Source organism: Helicoverpa armigera, chromosome 28 (genome assembly GCF_030705265.1).
Source record: "Helicoverpa armigera isolate CAAS_96S chromosome 28, ASM3070526v1, whole genome shotgun sequence".
NCBI lineage: Eukaryota > Metazoa > Arthropoda > Insecta > Lepidoptera > Noctuidae > Helicoverpa > Helicoverpa armigera.
Window position 1 is genome coordinate 6448011 of NC_087147.1, and position 27381 is coordinate 6475391.

Consider the following 27381-nt stretch of genomic DNA (forward strand, 5'->3'; position numbering starts at 1 on the left):
GCAAAATTTACAAATTATACATTACATGGTATGTCCAAGCCTCCCTACCATAGGGAGCATTGGACACTTTGACTTAGTTTATGAAAAAAATCGGTAAAAACTTTTAAGTTAAACGGTTTTATCTTATGTGCACTGAAAACTAGAAAATAAAAATAGTTACTTACCTGTCAACCTACGTAGGTGGTCCCGGTCATATTAGACTAAAATAAAAACGTGGGGCCCATTAACTATTGCTGTAGTACTCTCTTCTAAAGGTATAATAGGTGTGGATTGCATCGACTTACTATAATTATAACTGGAGATTTTGACAATCAATAATTAATAATAGAAAATACACATACCTTTCATTAGTTTTCTTTATAACGATCCGAAACCGCAACAAAATATTTAAGTACTTTTACGAGTGTTTGTTCTTGACAACTCACAGAAATGACAGATAGTCTATGGATGAACACCGTTACCAGTCGGTAACGTAAACTACCCAATAAAAACAAAACTATGATCAGAAATCAGAATAAAAGGACCCCCTTTATTCTGATTTGATCATGTCTCCCAACTGCCCATCTCTCCCTACCTCCCTATAGATAGACAGATTTTGACAGATCTGTCAAAATCTCGACTTTGATTTAGTTCAACTTGTCAACACGCTCGATAGTGTAGCGCTAGTGTAGTTTGACAATGTCAATCACGAAACTTTAAGGTAGAATTCCGTGGGTCGCGATTGTCGCAGCCGCGCGCGACAAAAGTCAACCTATGAAAATGTATGGCACCGCTGCCGAGGGCTGCGACAGTCGCGCGCGGACGACGAATTTCGTGAGCCGCTCGCGGCCGTACGCTTCTCAACATGGTCTAGCGCTTAATAACATCTATAGAATTTTAGTAAAACCAGAATTAAATTTTTGACAATGCCGCGAGCAGCTTACGAAATTCGTCGGCCGCGCGCGACTGTCACGGGCCTCGACAACGGTGCCATACATTTTCATAGGTTGACTATTGTCGCGTCCACGGAATTCTACCTTTAGATCGAAGTCGAAGTGAGAGTGATGTCGAAGTGAGTTGTGATATTTTATAGAATCGACATGCTGGTTTAGAATCGAACCCACACACTTGAGTGGTTAGTGCTTTACCCTCTAGGCCACCATGATATTTTTAACACTCAATCCTTCTCTGTGTGAGAGGAGGCCTTTGCCCAGCAGTGGGATGATAGAAGACTGATGATTGAACATTAGTAAGGATAAACAAACGTAAATGTCGACATTTCGTTTATGTAATTCAAATTATTTTTGTGAAAATATACTAACCACTAGCTCTTAAACTACAACTATTTATGACAATGATGAAATGACACTCGTTGAAATGTTACATAAAATAAATGTTAATTGATATTTTTGCTGGTTTTGTACATGTTTGTTCAGACTTAGGTCGACCACCTTGAATTAGGTTGTTAGAAATGACTGTATCACGGAATCTCGAACTTCAAAATGCCTTCAAAATGCCTGACTTAGAATGTACGCTACATCGAAGTACTGTATTGCGAATGTTCATGATACCGATGTACGGAATATCGAAAATTGATCACAATATTATATTCAAAGCATTCCCTGATGATATTTTTAATTAACGCAGAAACCGTCATTTTAAACCCTTCGATTTTAGGTACTTCGGCATCACAAACTTTCGATAATCCGTACATCGGGATTCAGAACAATCGCAATCACGTACTTCGCCATAACAAACTTTCGATATTCCGTACATCGGTATCATGAACATCGCAATACAGTACTTCAATATAGCGTACATTCTAAGTCACGTCCATCGGTCTTGTGAACTTTATGGCTACAGTACATCGGCATTTTGAACTTCGAGATTCCGTGATACAGTCAGAATCCATTAATGGAGCAGCAACATTCCTGCTACTTCTATTAGATTTCACCACTTCCCTTAGGTAGACTGGCGTAGACTGGTGGGACTATGAGAATAAAGTAAATAAGGAGAGATTAGGTTAAGGAAATAATTTACAATTAATTATACACAGTTAAATCTGAAATCACCAACCCGCAGTGAGCAAGCGTGGTGATTAACGTTCAATCCTTCTCCGTGTAAGAGGAGGCCGCAGCCCAGCAGTGGGACGATAAAAAGGTTGTAACATAACATATATGCAGTAAGGAAAATGGGATTGAGGTAATTATTATTATCAAAATAATGGAAAACAATAAAATTCTTGGAAAATCCTTCTGCAGTCCCTTTTCAAAAACAGATATGTGCCCTTTTACCCTTTTCAAGCCATTAAAAACACGCGGGTTTCTAATTACAATACAAATAATCGCCAATACATTATGTAATTAATTTGCCATTTTCTTTTTGATATAGGTGGTTAATACTGGTTAATTATAGCTATGCAAACATTATTTATTTATTTATTTACTAGCCGTTTTTCCGCGGACCCGCTTCCCGTGGTAACTACTGCCCGTACCGGGATAAAATATAGCCTATGTTACTCGTGGATAATGGAGCTTTCGAATGGTGAAAGAATTTTAAAAAACGGCCCAGTAGTTTTTGAGCCTATTCATTACAACCAAACAAACAAAGTTTTCCTCTTTATAATATTAGTATATGATGTAACATGGAAGACTTACAGCTGAAATAATTAGGAAAAAAATAATTATAAGCTAAATAATTTATTTGAATGCTTTATTTGTACCCCAAAGGCTCCGAAACTACTGAACTAATTGGAAAAATTCTTTCACTGCTGGAAAGGTATACTCTTTTCGAGTAACATAGGCTATATTTTATCCGTATAAAATGTATCTCCTCTATTTTATTAGTAGCTCCGCAGGAACCGGATGCAATCCACCAAAATCGTTGGAAATTGAAATTTCCAGAATTCTCTTTGACATCGACCGGATGTTACGTAGTTGGAAATAAAATGGTGCTACAATATTTAATTGTTTTTATCGGTTTTTTAATAGTATTTGTAAAGGTAGTTTTTTTTTAGAACACTTTGTATTAACTTTACTGATGAAAAGGTAAAAATAATTTTACAAGTAACGGGTTGTACAAAATAGAAACTTGAATAATCCTTACTTTATATTACCTAAAATTACAAACGACAGAAACTCTGTGCGTCTGTGTGTTGCACTTTCAGGCCAAAACTACTGAAACTACCTACAAATAAAAGGTACACATGTCTGGGACTTGAGAAAGGTCATAGGCTAAATTTTTTCCGGGCATCGGTATCATTAGGGTCGCAGGTGAAAGTGCTAAAACAACTATTATCTGATAATTCATTTTATTATCTAAGTACCTACTTAACGTAATCAAATGTAGTGTTCTTTATTTTTCTGTTGCTCTTGTCATTAATTGGCAATTTACATTGGACAATAACATAATATCTAATATGCTTAAGTAATAATCACCTTTAATTTCCTTGTCGGTAAAGATGTTCTTTATGAAACCTTTCATCGGTGAGTTTTTATTACAATATCATACAAATTATTAAGCGCCTGATTTAAATCTTATAGCAAACTGTGTAACTTATACACACTCTTATTTTTACTTAAGTATTATTTGGGAAACGTAAATTTTGTCAGGCTCTTTATTTTATTTAAATGAAACACCAGTATTTTTTTATTATATAGTCTTATTATATTGTATTCTTGATTCTGTAATAAATCATTTTTGTGAGAGAATTCCCAAATAATAATATTAATCCTCAACATTGGTATTAACTTTATAACAAACAGCCGTTTTTCTAAATCGAACCATTATCTTATTGGTAGAAATCAGCAGTCCTTTGTGTATGCACGTAATTAGTACGTTTCCTTGTCTTTGTAAACTAAGCACTGCTTTTAATCAGATCAGCTGCTTTCTCTGCTAAGACGATCACTGCAGCATTTGTAGCACCATGCAGAACCTTAGGGAAAGTACTGGCGTCCACTACCCTCAGATTATCTATCCCTTTGACCTTCAACTGTCCGTCAACCACAGTACCCATAGGACAAGTACCCATGTACAGGAACGGTGAAATACCTCTGTGTAACGCATAGCATGACCAAAATTCCCTAGTACCATATTCTTTGTCAGCACATTCATCAAAATCAACGCCAACTACAGCCGCGTCTTTTCCAACGAAAGTAGGGGTTTCTCCAATTTTAACAAAGTCCATTAAGTTGTTCACCATGTTATCTAAATCCACATCGTTTTTGTAAATACCAGTTTCAATCACAGGCTCAGCTGATGTATCTGTCGTATTCAAACGAACAGTTCCTGTTGATGTCGTATCCAAATTCACTATAACACTGTACAAGGCATCTCTTCTAACAGTCTCTTTCTGCCAGTTCAAGCAAATTTCGGTGTTAAACCCATATACAGTAGTACATACTAGAGTCAAAAATGGCGTGTCGTGTCCGAAAAACAAATTGTAACTCTGATGATTCGGGATATTTGAGCTTTTGTTTAGAGCTATGTTTGCCATCATGAGAGGCACCGGTATTTGTGTGGGAGTTAATGCTCCTGCCAAGTCAGTTGGTGAAGGAAGTATCAAAGTATGTTTGTCAGTCTTGTGAACAACAACGGTACCAGCAGGAACCAACAAATTGTCGCCAACAGGAAGATCAGCTACTACAGGTATGTTTACCGCTTCCAAATGTTCTTTTGGTCCTATACCAGACAGCTGTAGTATTTTTGGTGAATTGAACACACCAGCTGATAGTATTATCTCCTTTCTTGCTTTCAGAGTGTAACTAACATCTTTATGTACCGCTTCAACAGCTACAGCTGCATTATCTTCAATGACAATCCTGTTGACTACAGTTTCTCTGGACACGTATAAATTCGAGTAGTTTCTTACGCGGTTTAAGTAAGAATAAGCTGGTGATTGCCTCAAGCCTTTTGCTATAGTCAATAGCGGTTGTGCCACTCCCACATAGACATCACCATTTAAGTCCACTACAGGTGGAGTTCCAGCTTCATTGAAAGCTGTCAGATAATCAGCTACTTTATCATCATGAAGTTGTCTGGTAATGCCAAGAGGACCTGATGTTCCATGGTATGTGGGGTATGCGCTTAGAACTTCGTCGTCGTCAACTGTTTCACTTTTAATGAAATATGGGAGGATGTTGTCATAAGCCCAACTTTCTTCCCCGGTGACTTCGGCCCAGTAGTTGTAGTCACTTGGAACTCCTCTTGCGTACAGAAGATGGTTGAGGATACTGCTGCCTCCCAGCCCTTTGCCTGATGTAAGTCTGGTGTAGTTACCCTGGCTGCTCGCTGCGTAATCGTCAAAAACGGAAGTGTAGTCGTAGTCAATACTTGTTTTTGGTAGTAAGAAGAATAGGCCTGATAACTGCAAGAAAAGACAAATTGGTTGTTAATTACGATCGTTTGTTTTTTTTTTTTATTGGAGTTTCTACATTAATTCTGGGAATATGTGTCGTGTGTTAGTGATCATCCTACTTAATATTATAAATGCCTGTCCGTTTGTTTGCTACACTTTCACGCAAAAACGACTGGATCGATTTGGTTGTTTGGTATGTAGATAGGTGATACCCTGGATTAAAACATGTGCTACTTTTTATCAACATTCAACGCGGATGAAGCCGCGAGCAGAAGCTGGTAGATAATAATCATATTTGCAATAAAAAGATTTGTTGAAGACCTTAGTTAGAAATAAGGTATGACATATATCGTAGGAATCAATATAAAATGGTTTAACACTTACGTAAGACAATAGTGGTGGGTCTTCACCTCTCTCTACCAGCAGAACGGTACTGTTCTCAAGTTCTGCCAGTCTACTGGCGAGAACACAACCGGCTGTGCCTCCTCCCACGATGATATAGTCAAACGTTGTAACATCTGGAACAGACAAGCAAACATTTTATAACACATACATATAATGGCGTCCAAGGCCAATTTCGGTTACGGCGGCTGTTCTTATTTAAAGAGATCAGCCAACTGCGCAGGACATATTATAGTGCACGAGCATGTGCGCAGACACAGGTGCAATATCAATATCCTTCACTCTCATAGTCTTATGGGACAGCAATTCACGAGTGAGTAGCAAACGCAGACAAGTTTTTCATTTAGAAATATCGCGACTTCCTCACACATGGTTGGTTAGCCCCATGGTAAGTTAACAATTAACTTGTGTTATGGGTGCTAACACAACTGATAAACTACATATACTTTACATACACATACTTATAAATACACATTATAACACCCAGACCACAGCCAACAAGCATGCTCTTCACGATTATGTTGAGCGCACCGGGAATCGAACCCAGGACCGTCAGTTCAGTAGTTCGGCATGGTGGTCACAAATGGGATAACGGAGACAATTATCGGTATACAAAATTGATAGCTTAAAAAACTAAAAAACAACCTTTTGACAAGCACGATTTTTTTTGGATTATGACATTTCTCAGCTAGTCATGTATTGACATCAGAACTCAGATTAAGATTGCAAGATTTTCTTACATACATAGTTACAAGTTAAGCTAATGGAAGCGTGTTAAAAAAGCGTATATTTTCTTCTAAGTCTTATGGAACTCACCATTTAAATTTGCCTCATCAGGGAACATGGACTCGTTTAACCCTAGTGCCGTTAATATCAGGGCAATAGCTGACGAAGTTAAGGCGGCCATCTTGCTACTAAAACAAACAAAAAGAACGAAACTGATCAACATATTTTATTGTTAGTTTGGCCTTAGATTACGCCAAAAGTACACCAGAATTATTATATCAGGCGTTACTATGCGGAAATTTATGACATTCAATGTAAGGGAAAATATGTAGCGTCAATTCTGCGAGACAATAAATTGAGCCTCGGTCATTGCACTACTCCAATGTATATGCACATGCAGCATCCAGCATGCATCCAACCTAATAGTGGTTAGTTTGTTGCGCCATTTCTTCTTCACAGCAAAAACATAGGAAGTGGTTTTTGAGCTGTTATTTGTTTTTGACGTTCGAAAAGTGTTGATTTATCAGCCACGTTTTTGAGTTTCGAGTTTGAGTCAGCAAGAGTAATCATGCACATCCACAAAGGAGAAAGTTGCTAAGCAACCGAACCTATACTCAACACGTGTTTCGCCCTTTAAAAGCAGTCAGCATTGCGGGGACAAGTCAAGGCCAGAGGCTGCCAGGGCTGCGGGATGGTCCGAAAGGCCTTGGTATACAAAGAACTCCAGAAGGAACATGGTGAGTTTTAGTCAGTTAGAGTCTGGCACTTCCTTATGCTACCCACAGCGGGATATAATTTGATGATTTGCAATCTCAAAAAAAACGTTAAGAACCCGGCTGTCATTTGCACATCTTCGACAGTGTATTCAAATGGAGTTCTATCTACTAATGCATAAACTACCAGCTATTAAGTAGTAAGTATAATGATACCTACAGGGTAACTAGTTATAAAGGTCAAATATAGGAACATATATTTAAACAAAGCGGTTTTTCTTATTAGCGGATTAACAGTCAATCTTAACATATTCAGAAAACGGTAATGCAAATCGACCATCAATGGGTTTAAAAAATGAAAATGATGAAAAACAAAAGTGAAACTTACCTCAGCCGCCAATTTAACAATAAAATATTTTTAGTCAGATAATACACCCAATATGGTGTATTATTTCGCAATTAAACCATACCGCTAAATATTTCACTTTATATACCTACTGAGAAATAAGTATTTAAACAACAGTTAAATACAAAAAACCATGAATATTAATTTGCATTGAAAACGAGCGCGAACGTGACTACATTTTCACGAAAAAACGGTCAAGAGCGAGTTGGAGATTTACGAAATAATTCGAAGGGTCTTAGTTTTTCAGCTATTTCTTCTTCTTTAAAGAATGTTTGTATGTTTGTTACATTTGATACGCAAACAGCTGAACTAACTTTTATAGGTACACAGTTAACTGAAACCCTGGAATAAATAATGAAATGGCAAAAATTTTTGAAACATTTATTGTGTACTAAAATCATAGGAACTACATAATTCTAACGAAACTCGGGTGAAACTACGGGAGCTAGGTGATAATATAGAATAGTTTTATTCATATAATTGTTTATCTAAAACTAATTACTACGCATTTTAATTTATGCTGAGAAACATCAGAGATAAGGTTAATTTATAGGCAGCTAGTTTTTCCCGCGATTCCTCCGTCCCAAAGGAACTATTTCCCACACCTGGATAAAAATAGCCTATGTATTTTCTCAAGCTCAAGAATATTTCTAGCAAAGCATTAAATATTATAAATACGAAAGTAACTCTTATCGCACATCCCCGCAAAAATTACTGAACCGATTAAAATAAATGTTTATTTACAAATAGCTTAAATCCTAAGAAAGAACATAGGCTACTTTTTACCCGGTTGCGGTAAAAAGCTCGTGGTTTACAACTGGTACTCAATAAACCTCTAATATTCTAAAAGAAATAAACATTTTAAGTTAAATATCGTCAGAAATTCTATATACCCATCCCTAAAAGAAGATATAAGTAAGTAGTAATTATGACTGGCGTAATATTTTTTACAACTGTCTCAATATTGAAAAATGTATCTTAACATTACATTATTGTCAGTATTTTAACTGGTCTGCTAAATGCAGCTGAATCATCTCCCTAGCCATTTCTCAAACATGCAGATAATTTTATGGAGTCAATGTATTACGTAGTTCGTAGAAAGTATGCTTACTTGACCTCCTCAACCCAGTTACACGGACAACCCGATACCCCTTGGTAAGACTGGTTGTTAGATTTTCTGGCTTCTGACTACCCGTAACGACTACCAAAGATGTTCAAATGACAGCCGTGACTAACTAATGGAATCTACGTTTCAATATATGCGTTGCTTAACCTTATGATGAACCATGGAGTTTCTTGCCCGTTCTTCTCCATAAACTGCTATGTTTAGAACGGGTAACTAGTATCAAACGTATCTATATTTTTGACGTTCATAAGTGCTTGTAAAGCCCTAAATGAAATACATAAAATGATTTGACTTTGACTTTCATAGATCGGAACAAAATGCTATTTATCAAGGAAATCTTTTATCAATAGAAATAGAAAATATCTCAGATAGTAAATAACTAGTTTAGTACCATTGCTACACTCGTTGGTTTCATTCGGCATTCTTCGGACAACTTCGGCGCTTCTCGGCGTCCGAAGATATTGCATTCCACAGCGAATCGACTGAATTTGTTACTTTACAGTAGCTATTCTAGGTACAGAGTGTTATATGTATGTTTCTTGTATTGAGGTTGTGGTCATTTAATATAGAAATAAAATGTACTCATTTTTCTGCGAAAGACATAATACTTGTTAATTATGTGATTTATCTAATAAATAACTTTGAGAACTATTTTATTTCATACTACTTACTTAATTTTCGAGGGAACTAATTTCCGTAGCCGTATGGGGTTAAAAATCCTACATGCGTCCTGGTTCTAAGCTACCGCCCCACAATTGCTTTTCTTTTGTAAAATTGCCTATTTAAAGGTTCCCAAACTTCCCAAAGTTAAAACTTGACGCAGCATGACCAACAAAACGAAAATATCCCTTCAGTTAAAACAAACAGATATTTGGTATTCCATAAATACATAGTTTCGTCGCCTAAGAAACTTTTGCTTGTCATTTTAGACCTTACTTGTTGAACTCGAATGCAATTCACTGCAATTATCATTATTCGGAAAAAATATTAACCATAGCTTTGTGTTCATTTGAATTTATCTTCTAGCATAATATGAAATACTTGGAAATTGGTAAAATTTAGCATAATTTTTAACCGGTTTTTACCTTCATTTAGTTGCAAAAGTTGTTCAAAAATATCCCAATCCATGCCATTGTTACATTTAATCTATACTTCTACTAACCCTGATTAACCCCCGACGCAAAAACGACGGGGTGTTATAAGTTTGACGTGTCTGTGTGTGTGTGTGTGTGTGTGTGTGTGTATGTGGCATCGTAGCTCCCAAACGGATGATCCGATTGTAATGCGGTTTTTTTTGTTTAAAAGGTATGTCAGTCGGGAGTGTTCTTAGCTATGTTTGGTGGAAATCGGTTCAGGTCTTCAAGGTCATCAGCTCGTTTGCTAGATGTGATAGGAATGTTACACGCTCAGTTTACTTGCAAGTATATGTGGGATCTGAAATTTGAAACACTTATGTCTTTTGGAACCACTGAGCTGGTCTGCTGTTAGGGCACGAAGGTAGAAGACGTAACCCTGAACTGCCTTTTAGTAAACCCATCGAGTTTGGGCTCGTTGAATTTGGCTTGACGAGTTCTCTTCATGTTTCTGATTGACGAGAACCTGATGCTGGAAATGGGATGTGGCGGATGAAAGCCTGAAATGCCGGAATGAAACGGATAAACCGATTTATATTTTTGCTGAAAATCTAGAATGTCCAAAGGTTAATCTTTATTGTTTCTCAATCTGTGCAATTCTCCTAGAGCCAGTTTGTCATGAGGAATGTTAAACAGCTTCCTTTGGCCAAGATCGCATATAGCGACCCCATCTTAAGATAAAATAAATTAAATGAAACAAGGAAAAATTTAGGAGCTCCTTTAAAAAGCATGAAATAAAATTAAATTATAAATTTAAAAAAACCCCCGACCCAAAAAAAGTCCGCAATAATTATGACAAAATGTTAAAAACGCTAAACCCTATAAAAAGCAAAAAACAACTTTTAACACTACGTAAACTAAATTTTGACGTGTCGGGGGACCGCTTTTTACCTTCATAAATACTTACATAAATCAAATGATACCTACCTACCTAATTACAACATTCGTTTAAAAAAAAAACACGTATCTGAAGTAATGAATTAGAGCGGTCCCCCGACACGACAAAATTTAGTTTACGTAGTGTTAAAAGTTGTTTTTTGCTTTTTATAGGGTTTAGCGTTTTTAACATTTTGTCATAATTATTGCGGACTTTTTTTGGGTCGGGGGTTTTTATATATACATACATAGATATGTATGTATATCTTTGGAAATAATTACTGACAGTCAGAAGTCAGAAAGTCTTAAAAGAGTGTTTAAGTTATCGGTATCAAGTAGCTGGGTTGAGAAGGTCAGATAGGCAGTCGCTCCTTGTAAAACACTGATAGGTACTCAGCTACGTCCAGTTAGACTGGAAGATGATAAAAAAAATGGGAAAAGGCTGGGCAATTTATGATGCTAATATAATCTTGAGGATAATTGGCTAAAAAATACGTTTTTGTTCTGCAGAATAAATTATTGTCACATGACAATACAATTGTATACACGAAATGTTGTAACAATGTTAGGTACCAGTTGTGTTAATATAAATAGTTATGGAATGATAAAATTATTATAAAAAACCTTCAGCAACATTATCATCTTCTTCTTCCTCCTGCCCTGTTCTCAATCTTATTTGTGGTCGGCGCAATATGTCTTCCTCTGCCATTTTTCCCTGTCACTCGTCATACTGACACTCACTCCCTTCCTATTCATGTCATCTTCCAGTCAATCCATCCATCTTTTCTTAGGTCTTCCTCTTCCTCTCCATCCATCTACATTCATACTTAGCACAGACTTTGTTGCATGCGTATCATCCCTCATCATTACACGCCCATGCCATGGCAACCTTCTACTTCTAAATATATATCATCATCCTCCTGCCCTTATCGAAATTTTATTTGCTGTCGGCACAGAATTACATTTTCTTCCTTACAAGTAATACGTTTTTCAGTAAATATATTCTTTCAAACAAATATCAATAATTCTCAAGTCGTCCCCAGAACTGAAAATACTACCTAAATAATTTCCACGATATACCCTTAATTGTTAATCAACATGTGCAACAAATATGAGGTAACGTAAGGGACAAAACCAATATTTTCAGGCAAAGATATTTAACAAAATAATCTATCTATGTTTTCAGGAGAGCAATATTTAGAAAATCTTCATTATATTTTAAAATATTCTAATTTTCAAATGTTTAACGTATCTAACCATGGGGTATTGGGCAACTGGGTTGAGGTCAGATAGGGCAGTCGCTCCTTGTAAAGCAATGGTACTCAGCTGCATCCTGTTAGATTGGAAGCCGACCCCAACATAGTTGAGAAAAAGGCTCGGAGGATGATGTGTCTAGGACGAAGATATTGAAATTTTCTTCAAAAGGTCTGTTAAGTTATTTCTTATACTTCTGTCTAAAGCAAGAGAGTTTACTAAAACTGATATTTTTAACTCATTTTCATTCTGCAAAAATAATTTCTCCCAACACTTTCACACAGAATAAAATACTAAAAGTTAATAATAAAACCCGTTATAATCCGAACCGCATCATACATTATACCGTAATATAATCCCCACCGGAAGTGCGTCACACGACACGTGACGTCACGGGAAATCCAACCGGAAGTGACGTCATAAAGGCTTAAGCGTCGGTGAAAAAAATTACTCGCCAAGTTTCCGCCAGGGTTTTATAAGGAAGGTGTTGGATTGTACGGGATTCAGGTTTCCGAATTAGGTGACAGACGGACAGACATATACTTGTTTAGTATTATAATTTAATGTGAATGTGTAATAAGTCGTGGTGGCTTAGTGGTTAGAGGATCGCGCAAATACGAGTGTGTAGGTTCGATTCCAGGTTAGTCATGAACCAATGTAACATTTCTAAGTTATGTGTACCTATATCAGTACCTATATCTTGTAAAGCACTGGTACTCAGCTGAATCCGGTTAGACTGGAAGTCGACCCCAACATGATTGGGAAAAAGCTCAGAGGATGATGATGATCAGTATTTCTTGGATACCAATAACTAAGTTAAGGTTAAGTAAAACATGTTGAGGTAATCTAAACTTTAAAAACAGTGGAGATTACCACTCATTCTCTCTCAGATCGTCACTCCATCTCCAACTTAACCGTACACGCTCGTTATTTACCTTTTAGAATATTTTTATGAAAAAAACAAACGTCTCTAAATGAACATCAATCTCATCTCCTACACTTTAAGAAAGCATTCCATAAAAACTCATAAAGAAGTATAAACTCCAACTAAAAAATAAGGTATGAAAAGAAAATGGCGGCTCCTCCCGCCCTTATAAATCAATTTCGAGATAAATTGTAGAATCAAAGTCAATATCTCGAGTTATGAGATAACTTTACGATAAGGCTGATCGTAAATAAAAAATTCACCCAAATGTGGGTAGATTTGAAAAAGTTTTGTGGATTGTCATTGAGCGTAAGGGCCGGTCGAAGTAGGGAAAATAGCTAATCTATGAGTTTTTGAATGCTAGCGTAAGTTGAGCTACCATAGTGAGATCTTTATTTAAATTCCTATTTATACATACACACTTACAAGTTATGGAAGTTATGTATTTTATACATATATTTTATAGTTTTTTTTAAATAATTAAATACATGTAATAAGCACATTTCATTACCAGCGCCTTCAGAAAATGCGTTGGCAACACGTAACTTTGCAAATAATTAGTCTATACTTCCTTTTAGGCATTATTTTAATAAAATTCATGTATTGATTGGAAAATATCTATTTGTTTTCCCTGCATGCGTGTATCAAATACATTTTTATAGCCTGCTAGACATTCAGAGTTACCTATTTTCACACGCATATTTTCGTACCATAAGCGAACTATGTATTATTATAATTATGATCTTTCAATCCCTTTTATTAAAAACACGAAACTACGAAAAACAATACAAAATATAACCTCATTAATACATAAACAATGCGATCGGAAGCCTTCAAAAAGCGAAGCGAACGAGATCAGGCATTCTTGGCGATTGTCCAAGTATCTTAAATGCAATCATTTGCGAACAGCGCGCCAATCAATCTATAATACATTCTACTAGCTAGGACATTGTAAGTACAAAATGGGGATAAAAAAAGCTGGGTAAGTGAGAGTCTGAATTGTGGGCAAAGGGTCCCGTACTATTCTATTTATATGATACTAGCTTCTGCCAGCGGTTTCACCCGCATCCCGTGGGAACTACTTCCCGTACCGTGATAAATAGCCTATAGCCTTCCTTGATAAATGGGCTATCTAACACTGAAAGAAATTTTCAAATCGGACCAGTAGTTCCTGAGATTAGCGCGTTCAAACAAACAAACAAACCAACAAACTCTTCAGCTTTATAATATTAGTATAGATGCGAAAGGTTGTTATGCTTGCAAGGGGTTGCCCGGGTAACTGGGTTGAGGAGGTCAGATAGGGCAGTCGCTCCTTGTGAAGCACTGATACTCAGCTGAATCCGGTTAGACTGGAAGCCGACCCCAACATGGTTGGAAAAAGGCTCGGAGGATGATGATGATAATGCGAAAGGTTGTTGGATGTAAAGGTTTGTTCCTATTAAATCAATCCATATTACATTCTACTAGCTAGGACATTGCAAGTACGAAATGGGGATTAAAAAAATCTGGTTAAGTGAGAGTTTGAATTGTGGACGGAGGGTCCCGTACTGTTCTTTTAATATGATTTGTTAATCTTTAACGTAAAACTAGTCTATGGATTTTGATAAAACTTGACAGAAGTAAAGCTTTTATCTATACTTCTATACTAATATTATAAAGAGGAACACTTTGTTTGTTTGTTTGTTGGGTTGTAAAGGATAACCTCAAAAACTACTGGACCGATTTTAAATATTCTTTCACTATTAGAAAGCTATTTTATCTGCGAGTAACATAGGCTATATTTTATCCCGGTGCGGGCAGTAGCTCCCACGGGACGCGGGTGAAACCGCAGGAAAACGGCTAGTATCAAAATAATATAAGCTACTTCTTTATCAGTTTGCACGAGGTTACCTTGGGATGCGGGTGAAATAACTGGCAGAAGTTTATTATCAAGAAAACTGTCAAAAACGTAGATAAATATGGTCAGTAGACACTCGATAGGTATTTATTGTAATACATACTGCAGAAATATATGATCCAACTGTTTGAAATATAAGATACATCCTTGGTCCTAGACAGACGGGCGGACGGCCAGCGAAGTCTCAGCAATAGGGTCCCGTTTCACCCTTCGAGTACAGAACCCTAAAACCCCGTACACAATCGGGCAATTTAATTCCAATTAGCAAATTGAATTTCCAACTGAAAGTTTGCTTTTGTTGCTATTATTCTGCCAATGGAACGCTAATACCATTGCATCAGGATATTGGGAGTTTTTGAACTGATTTTAATAATGTATTGTTAAAATAATAAATAAATTGTAATGTTGTATTGTGGATTATTGTTTTATGTGATTAAAATAATCCCAGTTGATTAATCTTTAATATAATGAACGTAATTCTGTCTGTCTACCTGGTTTTCATGGTGAAAGATAATGTAGTCTAGGGCTTGAAAGGACATAGACAAAGACATTTAGTTATTAGATTAGTTGTTAGTTGAAGTTGAGACGTATATGTTGTAACAAATAGGCCACCACAACTGGTCTTAGGTATTTGTATGTAGGTATAGGTGTTTAAGAACTTATATAATTTTCCAAAAACTTAAAAAAACTTTTCTCAGCAGAAAAATCTCCATTACACCCATTTCAGCATCGTGACGTCACGGTTAAGATCCGGATAACAGGGCAGACGTGACGTAGTCGATAAGCGCGCATTCTTATACAGACACCTAATCAAAGAACGAATTCATTTCTGATATTACAATACGAATTTTTTGGTAGGGTTGTCATTCAAAAATGTTTCATGAAGAAAACATGAAATTCTGTAGTCTAAAACAAGGTTATCTAGTAGGGTATCGAAAAACAAAGTTTCGGTTATTGGAAAACACGTTAAAGTAGGTGTCATTGTCAATCAGTTTAATCTAGCAGTATTGGGTAGCCCGGGTTACTGGGTTGAGGAGGTCAGATAGGTCGTCGATCTACGTAAACCACTGGTACTCAGCTGCATCCACTTAATCAGGAAGCCAACCACAACATATTTGGGAAAAGGCTAAGCAAATGAAATATAGCTTATCGTTAATAACGTTATAAAGCTGAAGAGCTTGATAAGACTGGTTGTCAAACTTTCTGAGTACCCATAACAACTGCCAAAGATGATGTGTCTTACCAAAGGGTTTCAGTTTGCTCGAGTATCTAGGGCTCAGACAGGCCGTCGCTCTATATGGCACACTACCACTCAGCTGCATACATTTAAACTGAAAGTGAACCCAACATAGTTGAGTAAAAGCTAGGAAAACGACATATTTTGTTCAAGGACGTATACTGACAACCCTACAAAATTTCAGAGGCCATATTGCAACAATCCCGACATAGAGATGTTCACAAATACATATTATTATTAGAATTTGTTGTGTTTTTACGAAAGTCGCGTCGCGTTATGTTACAATCTTCAATTACGCGAGAATTTTCCTCTGTAAGCTTTTCAGGGTTAGATTAGATGTGTGTAGCTTTACGTATTAAGTACACTAGCTTTTTCCAGCGGTTTCACCCGCGTCCTGAGACAACTACTGCCCATACCTGGATAAAATGCAGTATTTTTCAAGCTCCGGTTAAAAGCTATCTATGTACTAAAATACATTGAAACAGGCAGCAGTTTTAACGTGAAAGATGGACAAACAAACAGGCAGAAATACTTAATTTTACATTTATAATGTTATGTAAGAATTTACCTAAAATAAAAGCCTTGGAAACCCAAGAAAAAAATCTTTACACAAATTCTAGAAGCTTGCTTTTGTAACAGAAACAAACCCACGTGAAAAGCTAGTTGTAAACAAAATCGAATCGGATCATTCGTATTGTTGTGTTGTTTGTAATTTGATAGCTTCAACCTTGAGCTTTATGTAGCCCATTCACAAGGCGACAGATTTCTCTCGTTTCGACCCTGACATATCGGGAGGCGCAGATAGTATGGAAGCTTTTTATACTTGTAGTTTTGGTATTATTAAAATTCATATAGGTACGTAATTTGTAGATATGTATTCGGGAAGACTTTCCTTCAAGACGCACGTAAAGCTGCGGGAAACAGCTAGTTTCCCGTTTCCCACTAATCTATAGTAATATTATAAAGCTGAAGAGTTTGTTTGTGTGTTTGTTTGAACGCGCTAATCTCAGTAACTACTGGTCCGATTTGAAAATTTCTTTCAGTGTTAGATAGCCCATTTATCGAGAAAGGCTATAGGCTACTTTTTATCCCGGTACGGGAAGTAGTTCCCACGGGATGCGGGTGAAACCGCTGGCAGAAGCTAGTTGTAAATATCTAAATAACTATATCTGTGTGTTACATTGTCACGCATAAACGGCTTAACCGATTAAGATACAATTTCACACAAAGATAGGCTAAGAGTACCCATAGAGTTTTTCCGACTGATGAGATCAGATAGAAGATTTGTAAGCAGGGGGTGAAAGCCAGTTGAACAACACATATTTTTTAATGCAATTAAGTCTATTTCTCACTCAAAACTGTTGAACCACCAAAATACCAATTTCACCGTTCCCCAAAAGGCTGATGTTTCTCACAAGGACCACAATTCAACAAACTTAATATAGAACGTCGCTTCGTAACCGATAGCCTTTGCCAGATAAACTATTAAACTTAAACAATAGCCCAGGCCTGGACCTAATGGCTGACTTTGTTGGGCTAGTGGGCAAACTTCTACCTTTGTGCACGGTCTACGAAGGAGGACCTTAAATATTGTACCTGTGTTCAGTTAAAGTCAAATCATTTATGCCTTTACAAGCACCTATGTACGTCAAAAATAAAACTAAGTTTGATTCTAGTCGCCCATTCCAAAAGTAGCTTCGTAAGGAGAAGAACGGGCAAGAAACTTCATGGTTACCCCATGGTACACCCCAATGACTGTGTTTCGGATGGCACGTTAAACTGTACATAGGTCCCGGCTGTCATTGAACATCCTTGGCAGTCGTTACGGGTAGTCAGAAGCCAGTAAGTCTGACACCAGTCTTAACTATGGGTGTTGAGTTTTCCGGGTAACTGGTTTGAGGAGGTCAGATACGCAGTCGCTCCTTGTAAAACACTGGTACTTAGCTACATCCTGAGAGACTGGAAGCCGACCCCAACATAGTTGCGAAAAAGGCTCGGGAAATGATGATGATGACTAAATACTAAATACCAGAAAAAGGGTATAAAATCCCACGTATTTACAAACAAATAAAAAAGGCACTACATAGTTCAAATACTAACCAGCTACTCGTCAGTGACGTCATTCGATTCGTTTTATTTTTCCTTTTTACTTCGGTACGATCGCGTTTAATTGTTGCCGCACGTGACGGGAGCTAGCATAGTGTGGATCTGACGAATTTATGTCTCTGCGGCTTTTTAGGGGAATTTGGGGGAGTCGCGTTATTTATTGTTGGGGGTGATGGATAAACTGTATGGTGGTTGAAATGTGTGAATGTGGTGTTGGTTTTTTAAGTTTTTTTTTTTTGGGATTTGTGGTTTTGATGGAATAATTTGGAAGCTGTCTTTTAAATATGAGTTATAACTAGTCGTTTTTGGAATTTGTAAAGCATGCTTAAGAATGTAGAAAAAAATTCCAAGTACAATAGGAGAACAGGTGGTAATAATGACAATGGATTCATACATATGTAAAATTACTCTACTTACAAGTACCTACTTTGGTTTTTTCTCAAGTACATTTGCACGCTAGCTTTCTAACTAACTTTAGACTGGTAAATAGAATTTCATAAAAAAATCTTTGCCACGAAAGTGGAACAGACCTCGTAACTTTTACCTACCAAAAAAATTACCTTACGAAATGTAATTCCCCCAATTACCCCGTCATATCCACATTAGCCTACCATGTCCCCACGGGGGGGAGCTCAAATAATTTCGTGAAAACAATAGTCCCAGCTCTATTGTAACAATGTTACGGGTTTTTTTCAGTATCGATGTAAATGCAATCAAAATGTATTTTCAGCACCAATTATTATCTTGCTAGCTTACTGTATATTTTTACACTAGTGCCCAACAGGGGTTTTACCCGCGTCCTGTAATTATTTCGTGTACATGGATAAAAAGTACTCGGAGCAGTAATTTCTGAGATTAGCGTGTTCACGCATACAAACAAACTCTTCAACTCAAGTAACTAGCTTTTCCCCCGCGTCCTGGTGTAACTTCTACCCAAACCTGGACAAAATGTCGTCTTTGTACTAAATTTTTTTCACTATACTAAATTAGCTAGGCTGGGATAGTTATAAAATGTTTTTATTTGGCCGGTATCAATCCGACTAAAAACTATAATTGAATTCAAAATAAAAAAAAAACCAGCCAAGTGCGAGTCGGACTCGCGCACGAAGAGTTCCGTATCATTATTTTAAATCACGATTGTTGTATGGGAGCCCCAGAAAATATTTAGTTTGTTCTAGTTTTCAGTATTTGTTGTTATAGCGGCAACAGAAATACATCTTCTGTGAAAATTTCAACTCTCTAACTATCGCGGTTCATGAGATACAGTCTGGTGACAGACGGACGGATGGACGGACGGACAGAGGAGCGAAAACAATAGGGTCCCGTTTTACCCTTTGAAAATATATTTCCTCTTCGTTTACATTCATATATCAGTTTAGCTTTAAAATGCGGTAATCCATTTCTATGAATTTTATATAAATAAAGCCAGGGATTAACTTTGATTGAGTTTCGAAAAGCACTGAATAGAAATAATAATGACTTTTAAATTATTAATGTAGTGAATTGCAGTTATTAATTACAGCTAGTTTTGTATTGAGAGTGGTTTCAGTTACATTTACCTAATTATTATACGGATCTATATTTACTAAAGTGTTTTAAGTAAATTATTTTCAACATCAATGTCATTTTAATTTGTGATTTGCTAAATTTCTTGTTTTTTATATATTTTAGCTATAAGCGATATATAGCGATTTATAGAAAAATGAACTTAAACTTAAATATATACGCGGACGAATAAAGAACCTCTTTTGTGGAAAGGCGGTAAAAATTGATTTTCAGAAGAGAATATTCGGGTGTGTCGTTCACAATCCCATTAAATCCTATCGCATATACATACTTTTATGATATTCTATGGCGAATTGTAAAAAAATAACCTAATCCATTGAGTGGTTGAACAACAGCAGTCATTTTTCGTTTTTATAATTTACAACATCATGTGTAAAGCAGAGATAAAGTTAGGAGCATCGAATGTTTTGATCAGTTTACAGCTGTCAGATGTCAGTGAACGACACACCCTGTATATATTTTTTTAGGTCAGTAGAAACGTGGAACATAACAAAAAATCTTTCCATGATTAACTCAGGATTCTTCAAAAGGGCACAAATCCCTTACCAAACACTTTCACTAGCGAGGCCGTAAATTAAAAAGTAAAAAATTCATACGAAACCTTTGTAAGGTAGAGCGCAATATCAATTATTTATTTACGAAAACAACACCCTGTATGCTTTATAGGGCTATGTTTTTATCAGCCTGTATATACGCAGTTATATGGCCTCCTGAACAAAAACCGAATGGGTGTCTATGTTATTCTTAGGTTAAGCGAATATGATTAAAAAAATATTAGTATTAAAAAACTAGAATATACGATAAAAATCATTACAAGACTTTTCTAACAAGTCTAAACACAACTATGATACGATGTTCCACTATGAAGTTCTGTTCATATCTTCCGGCTCCATCATCAGATCAGTTCGACAGTTCCATATTATTGTACTGTCATCAGAACTGCATACAGCTGTCAATTTTCTTGATGCTACTAACGAAATAACCAATAATATATTTATTTGCATTAAAACATGGCATAGTTATCGGCACGAATCTTGAGCTCTGACCTACATCTGCGCAGAAGTGATTTATTAGCAAAGAGCCAATCCCGAGTGCCGGCTATGACGCGATGCGCTGCGGGCCAATCACCGCTTTAGCCCGCCCCCGCGCCTCACTTCATACCACAAAAGGGACCCAATAAAATACTTCTGCGCAGGTGAAGGTCATAGCTCAAGATTCGTGCCGATAACTATAAAGTAAGTAAAAAAATGTTCTACATGTTTTGGAGATGGTTAAATAATAATTAAAGTTACCTTACATTCCATTACATAGTTACAAACAAATCGACTAAACAAAGCCTGTTTATTATTATCGATACTGAAAAATAACGACCCAAAAACAAAAGATTAAAAATATCATTACGAAAATCTAATTTAAGTTAATATAACCTTAAATCCCCAATTGGGGGTGAGAGTGGAATCCCGTACGAATACCATAGGGGTAGGGCGAGATGTATTAGTGAAATTCCGCTAGGGGAGAGACTCTCGACTTTCCGAAGGTTTAATGGGCTAAATATCTTGAGCCGAGATAATTCGGAGATAGGACGGTTTGCAGAATCATTGTGTGGTTCTATTTTTGAGGCAATTTTGTATTTTTGTTAAGTATTTTTTTGGTTTTGGCTGATAACTGTTATATCGGGTGTGTCGTTCACAATCACATTAAATGAAATGCATTAATATACTGGTTAATATATGTCGATTAACACAAAGAAAAAAGAAAGATACGTAAAAATGAAAAATGCATTTTTCAAACAAAGTAAATAGAATAAAAATGTGCGAAAATTAGAACACCATATAAAAGTCAGTCATTACAAAGAACTGAAATTCTCCATTGAAAACTGACAGCTGTCAACTGAACAAAACATTCGATACTTCTAACTTTATATCTGCTTTACACATGATGTTGTAAATTATAAAAACGAAAAATGACTCCTGTGGCTAAACCACTGAATGGATTATTATTAAAGTATATGCGATAGGATTTAATGTGATTGTGAACGACACACCCTGTATAGTATGTCATCTGCAAAGCTTTTTCCCAACCACGTTATGGTCGACTTTCAGTCTAACTGGATGCAGCTGAGTACCAGTGTTTTACATGGAGAGCCCATCTGACCTGCTCAGTGCTCACCCAGTTATCTGATCAACCTGATACTATTTTATAAGACTGTTCGTTAGACTTTTTACCTGTAGCGACAGCCAAAGATGTTGAAATGATACCATACCAATTTAATATGTCTTGCGAAACAAAGAGTGAGGAACTCGTGACAAAATGACCATTTTGACTCATAAACAGACCTGCCCCAAACGTTGCATATGCTTTGTAATAGATGTCCAGCTATTACTTGCTCATGAGACATCTCAGGAACATAACTTAAATGTAATTACCTAATGTATTTTTTTCTGATTCAGACAAAATAAATACACCTTTTCTGCAGCCGGTACATCGTTCGCTAAAGTATTAGTAAAGATTGGGCGTAAGTCGCGCCATTTGCCGGAGTCGCGCGCAATCGCCGATACAATGTACTGATTGTTCACTATTGTGAGGGGCTCGTGGCAAGTGGCAAGTGGGAGTCGCACATGGTTTTTAGGTGGTTTCTTAAAGACGTAAGTGGTTAATAAGAGATAGGTCTAGGCTTACAACAAAGTATGTTTTTATTTACTGATCTATATTTCACTACATAGTATAAAACTTAGTTTTTCTGTCCCCGTGTCCCGTACGCTTAAATCTTCAAAACTACGCAACCGATTTTCTTGCGGTTTTTTTAGAAGATAGTCATTAAAGAAGGAGGTTTATTATATGTATAATAACATGCATTAAATAGTGAGGAAATACTGTTCGGGAGTAAGCCAGAGCGGGTCGCTAGCAGGTAGGTATATTATGAAACTGAACCGGTTTTTTTCGCCCAAATCTCGGGAACTTCATACTAGTCCCATTTCTTATCTAGCCTAGCAGGTATATTATAAAACTAAAACATTTTTTTTAACGCGCATGTCTTAGGAATTGCCTACTAATCTCATTTACCTATCTAGAAGGCCCATTTATCGAAGAAGGCTATAGGCTACTTTTCATCCGGGTACGAAAAGTTTTCATGGGACACGAGCAAAAAAAACGTTTAAAACACTTAGTGGACTATTTTTTTTCCTGAGTAGATAAATAATGTCACACTGTAAGTTTTGACGTCCCTGTAAAAATTGACTTTACAAGAAATCAAAGCCTAAAGTACCTACAATAGTAACAGAATGAAATATTAATACTGCAATACTAAATAACTCATTGTAAGGCATACCGCCTATTGTTTAGCAAAGAAAATCATAGTCCAAAACAATAACTACGTAGGTAGGTAATATTCGTCAAATCCAGGGTTGCCTTGAATTCCTGCAAGATTGTTCGAAAGAGTTACCGCGGTCCTGGTATAGTTATCGGCACGAATCTTGAGCTCTGACCTTCACCTGCGCAGAAGTAATTTATTGGGTCCCTTTTGTGGTATGAAGTGAGGCGCGTGAGCGGGCTAAAGCGGTGATTGGCCCGCAGTGCATCGCGTCATAGCCGTCACTCGGGATTGGTTCTTTGCTAATAAATCACTTCTGCGCAGATGTAGGTCAGAGCTCAAGATTCGTGCCGATAACTATACATAAAGGCCTTAAAAAGGAACATGGTGGGTTTTAGTCAATAACTGTCGTACGACAAAAACTTTTAAACGTCTGTTGAACACTTGTCTAAAAAATGACAGATTAAGGCGTTGAAATTAGGTCCGTTCTGCAGCCACAATTTTTTTTAGACAAGTGTTCAACAGATGTTTAGGATTTTGTAGTAAGGCTTATGAGTCTGACACTCCCTCACGCTGCACCCACCGCGGGAGGGATCATTTGATGATTTCCTATCACAAAAACAATTGCTGGTCAAAAGTGCCCATATGTTCTAAATACCCCTTATGCCTCTTAAAGCCTCTTATGAAAAGAGTGTCCTAACCAAAGTTTCTTGCCAGTTCTTTTCCATCTTTTCATCGAACTTTTCATAAGAGCCTACAAAGGCCTATTGAGATAAAAACTTCTGACATTACTGGACCGAAAATTTAACTTGTCTTCAGTTACCTATGATAATTTTTGGAAAACCCCTTCCTAGCTTCAAATACATACCCCGGACATCCTGAAAAGCTGGTTAAATACCCAGAAAACTTATAAGGGCAGCAACCCTAACTGAAACTATTCTCTGAACAAAGCTCTACCGGTTTAAAACCTTTAAGTCTTTACACAAAAGCGTTTACAATGGCTACGATGTCTGCCTACCCGCTTGGAGCATTCAACCTACCGGATACGATGTTGCAGTGCCTTCCTTTACACCAAAGATATGACTACCGGTCATACCTACTTGTTTGTACACAAGTTTCTGCAAAGAAGATTCACATTCCGAGGAAAATACCTCCCGTTTCTACCTGGATACAAACTTACACATTATTGTGATATTTTACTGCTAAGTTTCATCAAAATCCATTTAACAATTCTTGTGCTAAGGAGTTACAAACTCCGAAGTTTATGCCTGTATTTGTCAATTTAATCGAGTGCGTGCAAAACGATGATATCGAAAAGGACATTGAAATTGAAATTGAGCTATAACTATTTGTTGCATTTCCTCTCCCTCTTTTGTATACTTGCAGACTTTTTCTCAAAGGTGTTTATGTTCATGGCGGTTCCAGCTAGTTAAATACTCTAAGACCCACCCAGATGACGTATAAACAAGATGGCGGCATGAATAATTTAGCAGTTCTCCTCATTAAACCGATTCTGTTATTCGATTGACCATTGTTTGCTTTGATTATGTCGGTTATATAAATATGACTATAATACATACAAAGGAAATATTGTAAATATATAAATATGTTTTACTTGATTTCTGTTAGAATTACCATATAAAAGAGAGTTTTAAGCTATCTTTGCAATGGTATACTTAAAACCCAATACCTATCCAGAGGAGAGCTATCCAGAGGGTGGATTTGGCAGCTATCTTTCCGATAACTGTCTAAAGCCATTACGGGTATGCGACCCCGGACTGCTCGAGCTACTAGAGTCACAATCCTGTCCTTTCCGTGACTTAAGTGTCCCTGACCCTATCCCTGCTATCCCTCCCATCCTTTCCATCTCCTCAAGAATCCCAATCCTTTCCCCACAGAGACGGTCAACTCGAAATAAACCCGGTGGTGGTGGAGCGGTAAGCACCTGCAGCGAATCCGACTCCGCACGTAACGACTCGTCGTTCCTGTGGATCCAGTCGGAGACGCCGAGAGAGTGGTGTAGGTCTTGGGAAAGCCTGCATTATCTTAATTGCATCCCAGGCGATGCAGCATCCGTGGAGAGGTCACTTCACCCACTACAGCTATGCTGTGTGGAAAACAACACGGGGAGTGGCAGTGACCGGTTATAAGTCCAAGCAGATAGACGTAAGCGCGGACGCCAGGGGTCACTCTCGACAGTGGGAGGGTCCATCGAAGGCCCATTGACTAGTTACCGCCCGCTTCAAGCCGGGCAGCCCCCGGCCAGTAAGGTACTCGTCCGTCTCGGTGCTGGCCTGTTTCCCTTGGGTGTGGGAAGCACTAGTATAACTAGAGTGTCGGTGCCGTTAACGATTTCACCTGCGGCAAAAAGAAATTACAACAATAAAAAAACTCCGAAACGCGAATACATGCGCTTTGGTACATGGAATGTCCGTACTATGAGGACAGGCTTCCCGGACACCTCTGGAAGCCCTGATTGCACTCAACATCTGCGCAAAACTGCGGTAATAGACGCGGAACTTTGGAGACTCAACATAGCTGTAGCAGCTCTTCAAGAAACCAGATTACCTGATGAAGGTTCGTTACGTGAGACCAACTACACGTTCTACTGGAAAGGAAAGGAATCTTCCGAAAGTCGCCAACATGGAGTAGGATTTGCTGTAAGGAATGACCTACTCAGTGCAATAGACGATCCTCGAGGAGTGTCGGACTTTAAAATCTTCTCCCGAATCCAAAGACCTTTTTTACGACCAACTATGTGAAACGCTAAGTAGGGTTCGGTCAGGGGATCGCCTAATTATCCTAGGGGATTTTAATGCACGTGTGGGCCAATCGCATGCATCCTGGCCAGATTGTATGGGTAGTCACGGTGTAGGGACATTAAATGAGAACGGACAACGTCTCTTAGAATTCTGTTCGCAGAATCTGCTTTGTGTAACCAATACCTACTTTAAAGGAAAGTTTATGCACAAAGTGTCCTGGAAACATCCTCGCTCAAAACACTGGCATCAGTTGGACACCATATTAACTAGAAAGAAGAACTTGGGGGACATTCTGCACACTCGAACATTCCATAGCGCAGATTGTGATACCGATCACTCACTCGTCGTCACCACGGCATCTTTTTGCCCCAAAAAGATACATTCGTCGCGATCTATAGGTAGAAAAAAATTGAAAGTACCAACGTCAACATCCAAAGATGAGATAGCTTCTTACCAGCGGCTAATTAAAGAAGAATCAGCTTCTTGGGATCCTGACATGTCAGCCAGCGAGGAATGGGTTAAAATAAAATCTATTCTCACGGAAACTGCGGCAAAAGCATTCGGCTACAAACCTACATCAAAACATGACTGGTTCCAAGAAAACATCGACCATCTTCAACCATTTCTGGATTTAAAACGTCAGGCGTCACTGAACTATCGACAGAATCCGACAAGTACGACACGCGGCGAATTGTCTAAAGCCAAAGCAGACCTCCAACGCAATGTGCGCTTTTGTGCCAATTCTTACTGGTTGGAACTTTGTAAGAGTATTCAGAGTCATGCTTCAACTGGCAACTTTTCTGGCGTATACTCGGTTATTAAGAAAGCGCTGGGCCCTTTACCAAACAAAACAGCTCGCCTAAAGGAGGCTGACGGCTCTTGCATATTAGATGCGGATCGGCAGCTTCATAGATGGGTAGAACACTACTCAAATCTCTACTCTCAACCCATTGGTGTAGAGCCCGAAGCAGTTCAAATGTTCCCCGAGTTACCTGTTTGCACCGAGCTCGACGCTGTACCTACAGTTGAGCAATTTATTACCGCTATCAACCAGCTAAAGTGTGGTGAAAGTCCGGGAATTGCCGGTGTTCTAGCTGAAATTATCAAGGTGCGTTGTGTGGGCCCTATACTCTACAACTTTTTTGTGAAATGCTGGAATGAAGAATACATCCCTCAGGATATGCGCGATGCAAACATCATCACATTGTACAAAGGAAAGGGCGACCGCGGCGACTGCAATTCATACCGTGGAATTTCCTTACTAAGTATAGCTGGCAAACTACTTGGTCGTATGATCCTTTCCAAGTTACAATTGCTAGCTGATCGAGTATATCCTGAATCTCAGTGTGGCTTTCGCGCACAAAGATCTACCACAGACATGATATTTACATTCCGGCAACTTCAGGAAAAGTGTAGGGAACAAAGAACACCTCTGCTAACGGCCTTTGTTGACCTTAACAAGGCATTCGATACTGTGCAGGGAGGGACTATACGCTGTGCTGCAGAGGATTGGCTGTCCACCGAAGCTGTTAAACCTAATAAGGCTTTTCCATGAAGACATGAAAGCCTCTGTTGTTTATAAGGGCAATACATCTGACCCGTTTGAC

General features: G+C 37.8%; 1 protein-coding gene across 1 annotated transcript; it reads right to left on the reverse strand.

The window, feature by feature from the left end:
• Nucleotides 1-3705: 3705 nt before the first annotated feature.
• LOC110371480 (ecdysone oxidase) lies at nucleotides 3706-7661 on the reverse strand. Its single transcript, XM_064042439.1, has 4 exons — nucleotides 7565-7661; nucleotides 6554-6651; nucleotides 5720-5853; nucleotides 3706-5344 (listed from the first exon to the last, which is right to left on the reverse strand). Exons 2-4 carry the CDS (start codon nucleotides 6642-6644, stop codon nucleotides 3836-3838), a joined length of 1734 nt encoding a protein of 577 aa, XP_063898509.1. The 5' UTR covers nucleotides 6645-6651; nucleotides 7565-7661; the 3' UTR covers nucleotides 3706-3835.
• Between the last annotated feature and the right edge of the window lie 19720 nt (nucleotides 7662-27381).

What these genes read in the sequence shown, in the direction of transcription:
- LOC110371480 (XM_064042439.1), bottom strand. Translation starts at nt 6,644, where the DNA reads ATGGCCGCCTTAACTTCGTCAGCTATTGCCCTGATATTAACGGCACTA. An exon ending in TGATGAGGCAAATTTAAATG is followed by an intron (nt 5,854 to 6,553) that starts GTGAGTTCCATA and finishes TGTCTGTTCCAG; the next exon opens with ATGTTACAACGTTTGACTAT. An exon ending in ACCCACCACTATTGTCTTAC is followed by an intron (nt 5,345 to 5,719) that starts GTAAGTGTTAAA and finishes CTTTTCTTGCAG; the next exon opens with TTATCAGGCCTATTCTTCTT.